Source organism: Physeter macrocephalus, chromosome 5 (assembly GCF_002837175.3).
Source record: "Physeter macrocephalus isolate SW-GA chromosome 5, ASM283717v5, whole genome shotgun sequence".
In the NCBI taxonomy this organism is placed as follows: Eukaryota; Metazoa; Chordata; class Mammalia; order Artiodactyla; family Physeteridae; genus Physeter; species Physeter macrocephalus.
This window is the reverse complement of record NC_041218.1, coordinates 66562040-66579250: the sequence shown is the minus strand read 5'-3', so window position 1 is coordinate 66579250 and position 17211 is coordinate 66562040. Positions and strand designations below refer to the sequence as shown.

The following is a 17211-nucleotide window of genomic DNA, read 5'->3' as shown; positions in this document are numbered from 1 at the left end:
TTCTGGAAAATAACACAGGAGTAAGGAAGACGTAGAAATAAGTCAAGTTCTGTGACATTAAGGCATGTTCTGTCTCAAGAATATAGGCGTATGTTATTTAAATGTTATCAGGCTGAATGACACTTCTCCCTTCACATTTAACATTAGTAAATAATGATTTCTATTTGTAGTAAGCACATGTTTCTTTATGTATACCTCCAAGTAATCAATTTTGGAGGAGTTTTCATATTGCCTATTTCATTTTTCTGTTTAGGAAGCATTTTAGTGATAGAAATCTGCTAGCATTCTTACTTAATCAAACTTGCTATCTGTGTATCTGATTCTATGCAAAAATATAACTACCTTGGACTTAAGACATAGGAGAAAATTTAATATATTTAAAATAGTCAACCTATGAGAAAATTTAGAACTTTCTTTAAAGTGTCCAAAAACTTTTTTCTTGTCACCTCAATATAATTTTAATTATTTGCTACCAAGAGAAAAATGTATCTATGGAACCTAATAGAAAAGTAGAACCTTTTAGAGACAAAATTATATTCCTTATGTTGTCAAACAATAACTCTAACCTTGTATAGATTATATTCAGACTTCACAGTCTATCAGCTCAGATTATGTCTTGGGCATCATTAAAATTAGATCTGTGGTCACCCTGATTCCTATAAATCCATTATACTCTGCAGACACTTGCTGTGTGACTAGTAATAAGTGACTTTTCGCCCTGTGAGTCACATGGCTGAGATTTTGCCATGCTTGCAGAACTCACCAGATCATTACTTCTATAGACATGATGCTTCACACTGAAAGGTCATGGAATGCTGTAAAGGCAAAAATTTATGATTGTTGTTTGGTATGTATCATCCACTTAGTTTGAAAGTGTGGGACTTCGATAATTTTTAATGAAGGCTAATAGCTGCATCATAAGTAACCCATGCTGGAAAATTACAGATGTGTATATAGTTAATCATAAAGGCATGAATTCAAAACATAATTTTAAATGGAAACTGTAGAGGAAACTCTGGCAATGAGGAGTCAATCTGCTGCTATTTGTCTCTGTTAATAACAGCTACAAAAACTGGTATAATTATGTGAAATATTTAATGAAGAATTTATCTTTCAAAAACGATATAATACCTATTATTTGCTGGACACTGAAACACATTTTCTTTTCTTCAAACTAAGCCTTTTCTAATTCTGAGCTATTTTTTAAATGATTTAGGAACTGCATTTGCAGGAAGTTTAAAAATATGTTTCCCTGCCAATTAGCTAACCCTTTATAATTTTACACAAAAGCAGGTATTTCTATTATTCGCCAAGAATTAGTATTTTGTATATGTCATAAATGTTCTTAATTATCTGTGGATCAGAAAATTACTGTGATAACCTTAAGGGAAAAGATCATCTTAATAAAATTATATATTGAGTAAACATAAGACATGAAATTATACAACTTTCTGGTGAAATAACTTACAGGACAAATGTATTTATCTGGATTTACAAAATAAATGCTGCAACCTATACATTTGTACTTTTATTTATCTAAGTAATATAACCTCTTTGTATTAATAAGGAAACATTAAGTTATACTGCAGTAACAGCCCATAAGTTCAGTAACTTAAAAAAACAATTATTTTTCCCTCTTGGGAATTTTGCTGCAGTGACAGGTGACTCTCCAAGGCAGTCTGTCCTGCATGAAATGTCTCAGCATTGCACCTGCATATGAAGGCCTACCTCACAATCCTCATGCCGGAGGAAGAAGGTAGCTGGGGAGTCTATCTTCTGACTTAAAAGCATCAGCAATTACATTCTTTCATCCAGAAGTGATTTGTGTCATTTCCACTGACATTTCATTATCAAAGCAAATCATATAATCATGACTTGAAGTTGAATCTGATTTTAAGCGGGGCAGGGGGAATATAGTCCTACTGTGTGCTAGAAAGAGAGGAGTGCTGGCTACTGGTCTTACCCCTGGTTTACCGGTCTTTTTTTTGTACGTCTGTATGCATGTGTGTGTCTACCTCTATGTCTATATGTATGTCTATTTCCATATGTGTGTGTGTGTGTGTGTGTGTGTGTGTGTGTGTGTGTGTGTTGTGTGTGTGTGTGAGATAGAGGATTATTCCATATGGCCCCAGTGCAGTAGATAAGCTCTCCATTGTTAAAATGTTATGACTTATTATTTCTTTGTTCCTATTAAAAGAATGATAGAATAGTAGGATAGCACTTCCTTTTCCTCATGTTATACTTTCTTTTTGCTTTCCTTCCCTTCCTTTCTAGGCTCTGTATCTCTCTTCCTGAACAATTTTATCTGCAAAATCATTAAGTGGAACCAAGCAGTTGAGCATCTGTGCCAGCAGGTGGGGGGTCTGCAGTGGTCCAGAGGAGGTTGTCAGAGCCCAGGCTGAGTGAGATGAGCATCCCCAGTAGGAAAAGAATGGCCTGGCTTGAAGTGTCAGAGACCCTGAGAAGTCTAAAGGGGTCGGGGGGGGGCATGCATTATTTAAGAGGGTAAAAGCAGCGACCCAACACAGGATGCCAGAGCACAAGCAGGGTGAAGAGAGAATCCCAGCATTGAAGCAGCCAGCCCAGTGTGAGGTGTTGGAGCCAAGCAGGGATGAGGAGGGTTTCAGTAATGTGGGGTGGCCGAATGCAGGGTGTCAGAGTGTGGGCAGAGTAAAGAAGATATCCTGTGGGTACAGCACTGAAGATGGCAGTGAGAGATTGGAATAATCTGGGCTGGGGGAGTGACCAAATAGGTACCTGTATTAAACATAATAGGAGTTGGGTTTCTTATTGCTAGAGAAGGGAGTTATAAGTGTGTTAAGAAAGAAAACTAGAATAAACCCTATTGTACTATATTGGAACTTGAAGTTATCAGTATGAATTCATGGTGTCCTATTTATAAATCTAGACAAAGAAATAAAATACAAACATAAATGTAATCTATATTCATGTTATGGATGTATATATGTATTAGCTGCGTCCACTGAAATGACATGAGAGCAGCAGGACCATAATAGCAGTAAGTGCATTCAGCACTCAGATCTTGGTGTCTAATGCCATTCTCCAATGAAAGGAACCAGGGCTTTTTGGAGAAATAGCTGATTCTAAGGCTGAGATAGGAAAAGTACGAGATGTGCCTGGAGAATCTTGTTCCAGAAAGGAAGGAAGAGGAGAATATGTCAAAAGGTCACAGAAGCTAGCTTGAAGGGTCTCCCACTGGCCACATACAGGAACAATGTGAATGCCAAAATAACAACTGGTTATACCTCTTTAAAAGAGGAAACCATGGATCCATACTTGATATAAATAAATGTATTAATTGAAAGTCTGATGAAGAGCATTATATTCACAATCTTAAGTATCCTCCTAATGAAGACGTGTGACAGACACCACCTTAATCCAGTGATTAAAGTTTACATCATCAGTAATGGGGCACATGCAAAGCGTGTGTTCCTGGTGTGGTGCAGTGAGAACGTGACATCACATCTGTAACATCCCTGTCACAGATACATGTTGTAGAATCTAATCATGAGGAAAGATCTGACAAACCCTAGCTGAAAGACATTGTACAAAATAACTGGCCCTTAGACTTCACAAGTGTCTAAATTATGAAAATTAAGGAAAGACTGAGGAAGATTGAAGGAGACTAACAAGTCATAACATCTAAATGCAACACTTGATTCTGAACTAGGTCCTTTTGCTATAAAGAATATTTTGGGATAGTTGGCAAGCTTGAATGGTTCTGAGGATTAGATGGAAATAATGTATCAGTGTTAATTTCCTGATCTTAAATATTGAATGTGCTTATGTGTAGGAAAATGCCCTTGACTGCAGGAAATACACGTTGAAGTTTTTAGGGTAATAGGATATCATTTCAATAACTTCTTCCAAGTGATCCAAGGGAAGAAACTATTGATGATACTTTTAATTGTCCTATAATATTGAGGTTGGTTCAAAGTTAAACAAAAAATAATAGAATGAAAACAATTTGAATACAATGGCTTTTCATAGCATCTTGAGTAACATTATGTAACCTATTATTTTGTGTATCGGCAGTACACAAAAATGTCATAAAATGCCTCTTATTGAAATATTGTCATTTGGAAACCAAATCACAAATGATAGCAACTGGAGATAGATAATATACTGGAGAAAGTAAAAATATTTCTTTTCAACTTAAAAAATAAAATTGTGTGTGTGTGTGTTTGTATCTTACTTCCAAAGCATTGACTTTTAGTTAAATAAGATTAGTAATTTGCTTTTTGATTTGTTTGCTACTTTGAGGTAAAAATCTTCCTTGTATTTTGTAAAACTACAGGATGGATTCCAAGAGCTACTTCAGAATTATTTCAGGAGTTCTAAAAGGATGCCATCTTTTAACATTTAAGTCTGGCATGTTTTTAATATAAATAGTAGTAAGTTGAATTTTAATGAAAAATTTAAAACTGATGTTAGGTTTATGGCCTTCTCCATTTTTTTTAACTTGTGTTACAGATTCTTAACAAACTTGGTTTAAAAAGGAAAAATGATTTTCAAAATGTTTTCCACTGAGTATAGCGGTAACTTGTTAGTTCTCATTATAGATTCAATTATCCTTACAAAGCAAGAAATGAGAGAATATTTATTTTTGTAAAGTTCAAAATGAACTGATATTATAACTTCAGCAAAATGTTAGTGTGTCTTTACACCTGCTGTGTACATGCAGAGAATGGAGACAATTGAATAAAATTAGGCCAAATTTTTTCTCAAATAATTAGTATCTTCAAAAATTATATTTTGCAGTATAAAACATTGGGGAGAGGAGTATTTCTATTTTATCTTGCTTAGTTTTTATAGTTAAATGATTTTAATTCTAAGAATCAGGGAGTATTTATATTTCCTAGAGGAATTTGAAGAACCCAGGATCTATTTTATGTGTATATACACACATAACTCTGACTTCTAAGCAAATACTGCCACTTCCTCATCTTCCTACTACTGACTTTGAAGTAGGAGTTCTGCTTCAGTCTGTTCCTACAGGACCACCAGGCAGGATTTATGCAGACTCCACACTGGGACGTCTTCTACCTTTTACTACAAGGGGAAAAAAGTGGAAGGGGTAGGGACTGCAGCAGAGTCTCTTGAGGTTCTCTATGGCTAACGCACTTCCAATTAAATTCCCTGAAATCATGCCATTGCCAATGTTCTTTTCATCCACAGTGGTCTGCTATCAAAGTGATTAGGGCTGCAGTAGCAGGCAAAGTTACAAGTATCTTAAAACCATAATTCATAGTACCCTGTAACTGCCTCTTCTTAGCCTGAGCCCAGTCCACTTCCTTATTGCCAGTTACTTCCCTGTGCGGACTCTCTACTCCAATTGACTGCATCAATGTTACTAATTCCCAGGGTCATGCCTGCCTGAGTACCTTTGCTTTTATTTATTTTTTCTTCTGCTTAAATAAAATCCTCCCTTCCCTGAACTCTGCTTATTAAACTACTATTCCTTCAAAACTCATATCAATGCTTTATCTCAATAACCTGAGTCATTTTTAGTACCCCCCAAACTAATGTAATCTTACACTTTTGAATCCCAATTATACTAAATACCTCTTTTAACATAATTATTATAGTCTACCTAGAATTATATACTCATTTTTTGCTCAACTTATCCCCCTATTACTTTTCTCCACTGCATTATAAGATCCTTGAGAGTAGCAAGAATTATTTCTAACCCCTCTAGATAGCCCTTGAAGCGCAGGTAACCATTGCATATTGCATTCAGTACATAGGTTTCTAATTAATGTTTTGAAAAGGTTCTTTTTTTTTTTCAATTGGCCATCTAAATTGTAAGGACTTCAATGCCAGACCCAGTAACACCATAGTTCTGTTAAATGTTTCCTAATCAAGCTTTTTATGGGCCTGATGTGGGAAGGAAAAGTCACTTTTTCATTCCCAAGAGAGAAGTTTCACATAATAGTTGGTATTTTTATAAGAACATGAAAGTTTATTTATATAGCAGGATTTCATCTAAGTATTATAAAGTCTTTCCTTTTGGTGGAATGATAGAAAATCTAGTCACATTAGTATGAAACATATGTTTTTATGTATAAGAGGATTTTTTTAAAAATACACTTATCACTAATTTTGTCACAGATGACATTTTATAATCTCCCCAGTACTACAGAAATGGGAATATTCCCAGATGTCTGGAATTAGATCTTCCCATAAATAATAAGTAAATTCAGTATTATATCTATCAATTTTTCAACCATAAAATTATTCCCCAAACAACATGACCATGCTGCAGTGAATGATTACTCCAAGCCATGCTTTCCAAATTGCCACATTGTTATTATAATTAAGACCACATTGGGACTTATCTGTGCAGGTATCTTGACATCAGCCCAAAACTGCTGATGTGGCTTTAATGTGGATTGGGGCAAGAAAATAAATAGTCTTTATGTCTGTAAACTTAACAGTCATCTTGTAGCTCCTGGACACGTTATGCTGATGTTGTAGAAGTTCTTATTTTTTTCAAAGCCACGCAGTGAATTCCAATGTCAAAAACAATTCAGAGTTTTAAAATCACAATTTAAATAGCATACGTATACTCAAAGTGAAAATGGGGTAAGTAAAGACACACATTATTTTGTTGAAGAAGAATGATTTCACCATTAATATGAAGGTATGGTTAAAATGGTTATGTAAAATGTCTACAATTAGCATGTGTTTTCCTGAGAAATAAGGCTGGACAAATCTAGAGCCTCAGGGAAATGGGTAATAAGAGTGCTCATTTATTTCTCCCCAATCCAATTAGCAGGTTTAGGAGTCGTTCCTATTCAAATCCTAAACTTATTGCTTCCAGTGATGGAAGATAGGATATGAACTGTGACAGATGTTTTCACCTTCAGGAAGCAGGGGACAGCAACGAAATGCTGTTTAATGCAGGTTATTCAGATGTTGATCCCGTGTTCAACACTGCATAAGTGATTATAAATTGCAGTTGAATTCTCACGTAAACTGCCTACTGATTTATTTGCTGAATAGCGGGATGTCCTTACTCACAAATGAAATGATACCTAAAGATCAGCTCAGGGTGTGGTTTTGTTTATGACTTTTACCCAAATCTCAAGCTTTAGAGGCCATCTTCCATATTAGGGTCACTAGCTATTGAATCACTTTTTCTTATTTTTTTTTTTTTAACTTTTTTAGACTTGCTTTCCTAATATCTAAAACCCACCTCTTATTATGTTCAATATTTCCTCCATTTACTCTTACAAATATGTGTGATGAACACCCAAGGTTTCTGCCATTCCACATGAATAACCAGTTATTTTCTGTTCTTAAGATGAAATCCAGAGACTACATAAGTTTGACTAGAGCAAATTGTTAATAAAGTAAGCAATAAATTCCTCCAATACTCTGCTTTTAACAATATAAAGCTTTTTATTTTCATAGTTGACATTATAAATAGCATAGTGGTAAGAAACTTCCTAAATTCCTGTTACTGTGGCCGCATCATTTAATCTGTATGGGCTCATCCACTATATAATTTTTAACTCGTACAGCAGCTGTGGATATTAAATGAGGTCCCATCTACAAAGTACTTATAATGGGGCTAGCACATAAAAAAGTTCCATATTGGCAACTCCACACCATATTCTATTGATTAAAGGACACTTCTGTTTTACCCTTCATCATCTCTATAATTACTACATCTTAAAATGGATGTATTTTAAAAAATTTTTATTGGAGTATAGTTGATTTACTGTGTTGGGTTTCAGGTGTACAGCAAAGTGAATCAGTTATACATATACATGTATCCATTCTTATTTTTTTATATATTCTTTTCCCATATAGGCCATTAAAGAGTATTGAGTAGAGCTCCCTGTGCTGTACAACAGGTTCTTATTATGTATTTTATATATAGTAGTGTGTATATGTCAATCCCAATCTCCCAATATCCCTCCCTCCCTTACCCCCTGCTAACCATAAGTTTATTTTCTACATCCATAACTCTATTTCTGTTTTGTAAATGAGTTCATTTGTATGCTTTTTTTTAGATTCCACATGTAAGCAATACCATATGATATTTGTCTTTCTATGTCTGACTTACTTCACACATATGATAATCTTTAGGTCCATCCATGTTGCCACAAATGGCATTATTTTGTTCTTTTTTATGGCTGAGTAATATGGCGCTGTATATATGTACCACATCTTCTTTATCCACAATGGATGCCTTTTAAAATCACTGTGGCCAAGCAGCAGTTATAACACAGTTTTCATTGCTAGTACATGTGAATTTCATTGTTATTCCTGGGAGCAGTAGTAACCTCATGATATTTCTGCCAAAAACAGAGAAACAAAAACAGCTAAGGGCCATTTGAGGAAGGAAAACAAACCGTTCCTCAGTTGCTTGCTTAAACCTCTCATTCATAGACATCTTCTGGTATGATTAAAAATGTAACAGCATCAGAACTTAGAAATAGGTACCAGTATCCTGGAAGAAAACTCTGGAGACAACAGGGGAACACTCTTGAAGAAATCCTGCATCATGAACACGTTCGATGCCACAGAGTTGATAGTGTAGGAGAACACAAACTTTGATGAGTGTGAGTCTAAAAGCTACTTGAAATATTTGGATTCTGAATGTAAAGACGTTTTAGGAATACCTTCCCTTTTAAAGTATGTAAAAGGGTTATATTTTTAAAAATTATGTCAATAGGTCATACAAAGCTATTTCAGTAGGCATACAGTAAAAATTAGAGTTGATAAAAAGTATTGTAGTTTAATTTGCAGCCATTTCTCTTCCTTTGGGACACATAAAATGATGGTCTATCCCACAGTCAATCACATCTTAGATTTGAAGAAATACGATATTATCATTACTACATGGCTTCTCCAATAATGCTATGGAAGGTCAGAAAGCATCAGTTGATTTTAAAACCCCTGTTTCTAATCACCCTAAATCCTAATTCATTGAAATAAGCAGCACTTTGAAACCTGTAATTAAGGCTTTCATTTTGAGGGATAACATTTGAAAACACACTGGGTTTTCTCCATCCACAGAGTCTCAATGCCCATGTTTCCCCAGGTTAGCAATTACATTGGCTTTATTTGTTCCTCATTTTCATCTTCTGTAGTGAATAATGGCCTCTCTCTTTGAGGTCCTCCTGAGTGCCCCAAACCAAATATCATATATACCACATAGTTTAAATTTTAAGCCAGACCATGCCAAATGAGATAAGATTATTACGCAATTTGCCTTCCTAGCAGTGCGCTGGTCACATGTGCTAATAAGTGGCAGGTATCATTGTTATTGTTAATTACAAGGAACAGAGAATGGTAAGGTTCCTGTTGGCACCATATCTAATCTGCTAATGTTGTCCATTTTTATAGGTGGAGCTCAGTGTCCAAATAGCAGTGCTTTGCAAGAGGTGCGCAGCTGTAACGAGCATCCCTGTACTGTGTACCACTGGCAAACTGGTCCCTGGGGCCAGTGCATCGAGGACACCTCAGTTTCATCCTTCAACACAACTACAACTTGGAACGGGGAGGCCTCTTGTTCTGTTGGCATGCAGACAAGAAAAGTCATCTGTGTGCGGGTCAATGTTGGCCAAGTGGGACCCAAAAAGTAAGGGCTTTAGAATGACAACAGTAAATCCTGTGGCCAACCATGCAGGGATTGGCTTAGGCTTTACTTGCTTCATGAAATGAAGCATTTGATTCTTATCATACCTGGCCTCAAGAGTAAGACTTCTTTGTTTTGAATGCAGCCACTGATAAAGTTGTAACAGCTTGAGAGTCTTGTACCTGGGATCCATAAATTCTCTAGAAATCTTTCTATGTGGTATCTACTTTCAGTGTTACAGTAGTAGTTTCTGCTTTTATTGAGCTAGTGAAGCAATGAAAGAACTGCTTGCTTTTGGCCTGGCTGATCAATAATGACAGTATACGAAGTCCTAGCGGTGGAGGTCATCCATGACCTCCTTTATATCCGTAGGCTATGGAGGCTGCCGATCTAGTTTAATTGGGCAGTAGCCTTCTATGCTCTGCCTTTCATTTCCCCTAGAAAGTACTATATTAAAAATACTGAGGCCAAACTTATTACATCCTTTTGTTGATCTACTACATTAACATTACATCCTTTTTTTTTTTTTTTTTTTTTTTTTTTGTGGTATGCGGGCCTTCCTCTGTTGTGGCCTCTCCCGTTGCGGAGCACAGGCTCCCGACGCGCAGGCTCAGCGGCCATGGCTCACGGGCCCAGCCGCTCCGCGGCATGCGGGATCCTCCCATACCGGGGCGCGAACCCGGTTCCCCTGCATCGGCAGGCGGACGCGCAACCACTGCGCCACCAGGGAAGCCCTATTACATCTTTTAATGGTTAAATGAATAAGCCATTTATTCCCAAGAGAGAGCCTTAGGATAGGATGAGTGTTACAATAAGCAGAAAAACCATCAGTTTCTTACTGTAGTTACCAGTAGCGTAACACCAAGGCAAACGATTTGCTAGAGGGGGGCGCAAAGAACTAGAGAGTTGGTATATTGTATGTGCCTTGTGAGAAATATAAACAAAAACATGTCATAACATAACTGGGCTAATTATTTCTTAGACAAAGTTAATCAGTTGTAAAAATAGATGCCAAGGACTTCCCTGGTGGCACAGTGGTTAAGAATCCACCTGCTACTGCCGGGGACACGGGTTCGAGCCCTGGTCCAGGAAGATCCCACATGCCGTAGAGCAACTAAGCCTGTGCGCCACAACTACTGAACCTGCGCTGTAGAGCCCGCGAGCCAAAACTACTGAGCCCGCATGCTGCAGCTACTGAAGCCCGCGCGCCTAGAGCCCGTGCTCTCAAACAAGAGAAGCCTCCGCAGTGAGAAGCCCGTGCACCGCAACGAAGAGTAGCCCCCGCTCGCCTCAACTAGAGAAAGCCCGCATGCAGCAAAGAAGACCCAACACAGCCAAAAATAAATAAATAAATAAAGTTATTAAAAAAAAAAAATATATATATATATATATATATATATATGCCAAGAGGAAAAAAGAACTCTTTACCTTTTGAGATTTAGACAGCACAAATCTTTTAAAATTCAAATCATCTTAGCCATGTGAAACATGGAAAGTAAAACCCATCAGTTTGCATTGGTATAAAAATGGCCTCATAATTTCCAAATACTTGGCTAAGTGCTTAGGTATCATGTGTGATCTTAAGCATACTACTTAACAGATTCTGGCTTCAGTTTTCAAAAATTTTTGAAGGGATTTAATGAAAAAAAAAGTAGTAATGTAAGCACTCAATAAACCTTAGAAATTGTATTTTCTCTTAAAAATTTGAGATAGTTCTTAGTGTTTCAGGGAAAGGATAATAATGTAACTGACATATGACAAACTCCAGGGGATAAATAAGAACCCCATTATGAGTTGTTTTTTACCAATGGCCAGGGTTCTGGACATTAGCAGTATTTTGTCCCATACTTTGTTTATGTACTTTGAAATTAAGAAATATATTAGAAAATACATGCCCAAAAGACTTGAATACACTGAGAAACAATTCCACATGCTTAATAGGTAGCCCCAAACCAGTATTTTAATAGATATAATGCTAAAGTTGTAATGAATCTAACAAAGGATATTAATGTGCACTGTGTTAAAATTCAATAGCAGTAACAGCAGAAGCAGAAGTCCCAAGTGCTGGAGAATTGTGGGTCTTTCTGGGACAAGCAGAGAGGTAGAAATATTCACTGTAGAGGGTTATAACCTGACCAGCTTGTCATGGTACAGATTGGAGGGTTATTGTGCTGAGCTTCTATAGGTAAGCTCACTCTGTTCCTATTTTGCAGTTAATCACTTTTTAGATGTTGCTGTTGATATTTTCCTCACTTATGCAAACTACAAAATATATTTCTGAGCAGTGGATGTACATATGCACAAGCCTATGTGTGGAAAAGCCTGGTGGATTAATGTTATTAAATCATTCAGTAGAAAGGGTATCCTGAAGCCCCATGTCAGACCACCACAATAATCCATTAAAAATGTGCTTTACCCTTGCAGCCTTTATTCAGTGACCTGGATACAAGTATAGATTTGTTAAATCAAATGGGCTTACTTTGCCCTTAAAGTTCTAAAAAATTAAGCAAATACTTTGAATTCAAAAGAAAATGTTACTACCCTTATGCCTAAATACTAGGTTAAATTCAATGACTGCTTTTCAGTACTAGGCATTTGAAACAAAAATGCAAATAGAAACCTTTTTTTAAACTCCTGTTAATAAAACAGATTACTGTGCAATGGTAAAATCAATGTTATTGATCTTATCTATCCTCTGAGTAACAAACTTCAACCCCTATCACATCTGTTTAATTTGACCTTGAATAAGATTTGGGGGAAAATCAATTCCTTGATTTAAACCACAGACACTAAATACAAACAGTACAAAGGAGAAAAGAAGCATGTTGACTGAACCAATTGCCTCACCAAAGGAAGTCTGAATTCATTTTACTGGATGTAATCTAGGCTGTATAATTTATCTTTGTGTGTTCATTTAATGGCTTTGTTTTTAGTAATTTTGTTCTCCACAGTTAACCAAGTATCTTGCTAAGGAAATTTCTAAACCATATAAAACAGAATTTTGGAGGTTGTCAATGGTAACGTAAATTCCGTTGATTTATTGAGGGCTAAAATTTGAAGAGCATGTAATTGAGTAATGTTCTCCCGCTGTTAAAGTTATAAAACTGCCTCATTGAGGAGGAGTGCTTCCAATAATAATTACTAATCAATAGTTCCATAGTTTCAAAAGAATTAACAAGATTATATGTGGGTTTTGCCATATAATATTTCCTGGTTAAGCATGTAGGTTGTTATAATTCTAGTGATTTATAATCTCAATTGTAACAAAACATTACCTTCTATGATTCTCGTCTAAATTTCTTTGCCATCCATGACCTTGAGTAGGCAAAGCAATTAGGAAAATCCAAGCCTATACTCAACATAAACCAGGGAGATAATTTCTTTTTGAAATGTTGACTCCAATATATTTTTTAAAAATCCACTTTCAAATAAACCCTACTGTTACAGAATGAGAGAGAAAGGCATGTATATGTATAGCTGAATAGAACATAATACTTATGGATGAGATAGGATATGTAGATAAAAAAATTATAGATATATCAAAAATGAAGTGTCAGCAAAGCACTATAAAGAAATTATGAGAAGGAAATGAATGATGTTGAATTTTTCACTCATAGTTCAGTTCTGAAAACCTGATTAACTTACTTGTTGAAAGAGTTTATCTTGACTTAACAAAAAATTTGGCTTCTTCTATGGGGAGTATTTTTAAATCCCATTTTTCACTAATTTGCCAAATTATTCCAGCAACAATTATACTGGTTGTTTGGTTTACTTCTTCACTGCCTCTTAGCTTACTTGTCAGAGATTGCTATGACCTCAAAAGAGAATTTCTTAGGAATCAGAACATTAAATGCTTTTAGTTACATGAATTATGTTATTATATTTTGTTGTCACAATATACATCTTCTTCTAGTGTTCATGACCAACATTTGACCACTAATGATAGTGGAATCAGATTGTGAAGATGCAGATAAGAATTGGAAAATTTGAAAACCATGTAATAAGTATACAATAAATAAAACAGTATATTTAAAACTCATAATCAGCTTCCTAAAATTATCTTTTAGGAAGTGAAAACCTTGTATAGTATAAGACATTTCAGTGTTTTCTCATTTTTCTCTTGTTTTCCTAATAATATATTTTTGGTGTACTTTTTTAAAATAATTAATTTTACTATAATTTATGTCAAGAACACAGTGTTTTATTTTTCTTTAAATTACTTATTGGCTATTTTTGTTTTATTTATATTCACTCTTTTTATTCTAAAAATATTGTAATTTATAAAAATATTTAAAATCCAATGATTTAAAACTAGGAATAAAATGGAAGAAAAGATAAGAGTAGAGACAGTGAATGAAACCAGGAATAAAGCAAAAATTGTTTATCTTAATGAGCTATACACTTTTATTATTTTATTACTTATTTGTTATGAAATACATAGCTGTAAATACAATATTGGTTTTTGAGCATATACTATGTATAGAATATACTCCATTATAGATTTATTTTGTGCTAAACATATTTTGTAAAAATAAAGTGCAGAATAACCTGGAAGATTATAATTGGCAATAAGCCTATTTAGTTATACAAAGATGTAGCATTGGGTCCTTAAATTGGTAATTTGAACTTCCATAAATTTCTTATAAAGCATGTTGGAAAATACATATTTATTAATGGAGAGATTGTTATAAATGGATAAAATACAATTATTATATTTTCTTCTACATAGCACAATTACTATAATTAAATTTACACTTCCTGCCTTGAGAAGCTTTATTGAGGTTCAGTTTGGAATAATTATTTTGGTTTTATAGCCCTTGTCAAAAGCAGAAAGGATCCTAGAGGTTAAGTTAAATAATACAGATTGATGGTGGCTGTTTAGCAATTTCAGCAATAAAAATTCTAAAGATACGAAATTACCTGGTTTTCTGGATTACTGTAGAGGTCTAGTAGTTTCCCTTTGCTTTTCCCAGGTGTCCTGAAAGCCTTCGACCTGAAACAGTGAAGCCCTGTCTGCTTCCTTGTAGGAAGGACTGTATCGTGACGCCATACAGTGACTGGACATCATGCCCTTCCTCATGTAAAGAAGGTATTATCTGCAGAGTTTTGAAGGAGGTTCACCTAGGAACCCTCTCACTGGGACCTCCAAGTTCCTTTGGTTGAGCAATGTTTTTATTCTTACATGGGGCTGGCTGTGTAATCTTGGTTTGGCATGAATGCCATAAAATTTTGGTTTCCTTCTAGAAAGTAATACAGCTTTTAGAATACCAAACAAATGAGTTTTATGCCAAAACGGACTTAAATAACTTTATACAATAGGTCAAGGTGAAAGGATTCTAAACTTTATTAATAATGTTTCCTTTAACATTGATTCTAGAAGAATGTATAGTGGCCTTATGTATTTCAAAAAGAATATAGAGTGATCTTCTCAGTACTCATGGCTCTCAACCTGCTTAGTGGCAAGAAATAGCCATGGGACCAGATTCAGTACAGATTCAATTATATGACCCAAAGGATGGGAATAAAGGAAAGAGAAAAATGGTCAAATTGTACCTCTGCCAACACTTAACATGACATGAGGCATTTACAAGACGAGGATTTGTTCCCAGTTTGGTTTGTTTTTGCTTTCATTACTCACAGACAAAGACCCTTTAATATCATGGCAGATACTTTGTTAATTCTTTACCCTCCAGGATAGGGTCCTTTCTCGTTGCTGCTGAGAAAGATGTGAGCATTCTCCAGGTGACTTATGCAGTAAGTGATCACATTGTCTCTCAGTGTCACAAATGACACTGTCTCCTATTTTTTATTTTACTCTCCCGACAAATAGAGACAGTTTTTCTTCAGCTCCTTTTATGCTTTTACTTATGCTTCTTGACTCTCACTAGAGAGTCAATTTAAGAATCAACTTCTAGGACTTCCCTGGTGGCGCAGTGGTTAAGAATCCGCCTGCCAATGCAGGGGACACAGGTTTGATCCCTGGTCCGGGAAGATCCCACATGTCGCGGAGCAACTAAGCCCGTGCGCCAAAACTGCTGAGCCTGCGCCCTAGAGCCCGTGAGCCACAACTACTGATCCCAAGTGCCACAACTACTGAAGTCCGCAGGCCTAGAGCCCGTGCTCCACAACAAGAGAAGCCACTGCAATGACAAGCCTGCGCACGGCAACAAAGAGCAGCCCCCTCTCACTGCAACTAGAGAAAGCCCGTGCGCAGCAACGAAGACCCAACGCAGCCAAAAAATAAATAAATAAAATTTAAAAAAAAAGAATCAACTTCTAGTTTAACCACGTTTTAAATCACCAGAACTTTTTTTTAATCCTGAAGATATTACATAAGATTATAAACTTAATAGTGGATAGTTTTTACAGTGTGATTATTTTATATAGTTGAAACGAGTTCCTTTTCATGCTTTTTCTGTTTTAAATACCCTTGAAATAGCAAATAACTTAAACCACATAGTGCGCAAGAATAGAAAGTGTTGATTTGAAAAGTCTTTTAAGGCATTTTAAAAGCTTTTGGGACAAAAAGAGTTAGCATTAACTCAAAAAATGTTAATGGCATTAATCTTATTGATAATGCAATGTCATTGACATTTTTATCCAGATTTTCTTCTTTTATCCCCTTACTTTCTTAAAAACTAAATAACATATGATATCCTTTAGTTTGGTCATAATCAGCAGTAGGATTGTAGGTTAGTATTTCTCATAGGTTAGTATTTCTGTGATAATTGTTGGCTATTTATTACTACAATGAAAAAGCTTATTTATTACATGGAATTTATGTGCTTGAAAATTTTATGCTGGATGTTTTATAGTTGATGTTTTCTATTGGTATGAGATAGCCCATTTACTAATAATTCCGAAACATAGGCAGTTACATTTATAATGACATGATTAATAATCTCACACAAATTTAACATTTGTAAGTAAAATTTTTGAAAGTAGAAAAAAATTTGTCTTTTCTTTATATTGGGCATTTCCTTATTTTGAGTAAAATATTTCAAAATAACAGTTCTTTTGGTCTAAAGCATTTCAAGAAAATAAAATAAAAAAAAAAAAACCTAGAAAAGGTTTCATTAAATTGATTCTAGGGTAGACACTCCTCAAAATGAGAAATCAGGTAAAATTGTCTCATTTCATTAGAAATGAGATATTTTGGAATATTGGAATATCCCAAACTGATTTGAAACTAATTTGAGATGCTGGACTATGTCCAGGAATTAAGAACCAATTTAGTAGTCTAAGAATTTGTTATCTTATTTTGTATTATGTATGTCTGGAAAGGGAAGAAAAATAGATGTAACTTATTCATTAAAAAAACCTATCATTGAAAATTAAATAACATTTTTTTAAAAATTTTATTTAATTTTTTATACAACAGGTTATTAGTTATGCATTTTATAAATATTAGTGTATGTATGTCAATCCCAATCTCCCAATTCATCACACCACCACCACCACCACCCCCCCCCACTGCTTTCCCCGCTTGGTGTCCATGCATTTGTTCTCAACATCTGTGTCTCAATTTCTGCCCTGCAAACTGGTTCATCTGTACCATTTTTCTAGGTTCCACATATATGCGTTAATATACGATATTT

At 35.3% G+C, this 17211-nt stretch overlaps 1 protein-coding gene across 1 annotated transcript in view; it reads left to right on the top strand.

Moving 5' to 3' along the window:
• THSD7A (thrombospondin type 1 domain containing 7A) overlaps positions 1-17211 on the top strand; it is a 469228-nt gene that overhangs the window by 359139 nt on the left and 92878 nt on the right. The window contains exons 8-9 of the mRNA XM_024127055.3: positions 9382-9616; positions 14587-14702. Of these exons, the coding sequence (XP_023982823.1) occupies positions 9382-9616; positions 14587-14702 (351 nt within the window). The remainder of the gene's footprint in view (positions 1-9381; positions 9617-14586; positions 14703-17211) is intronic.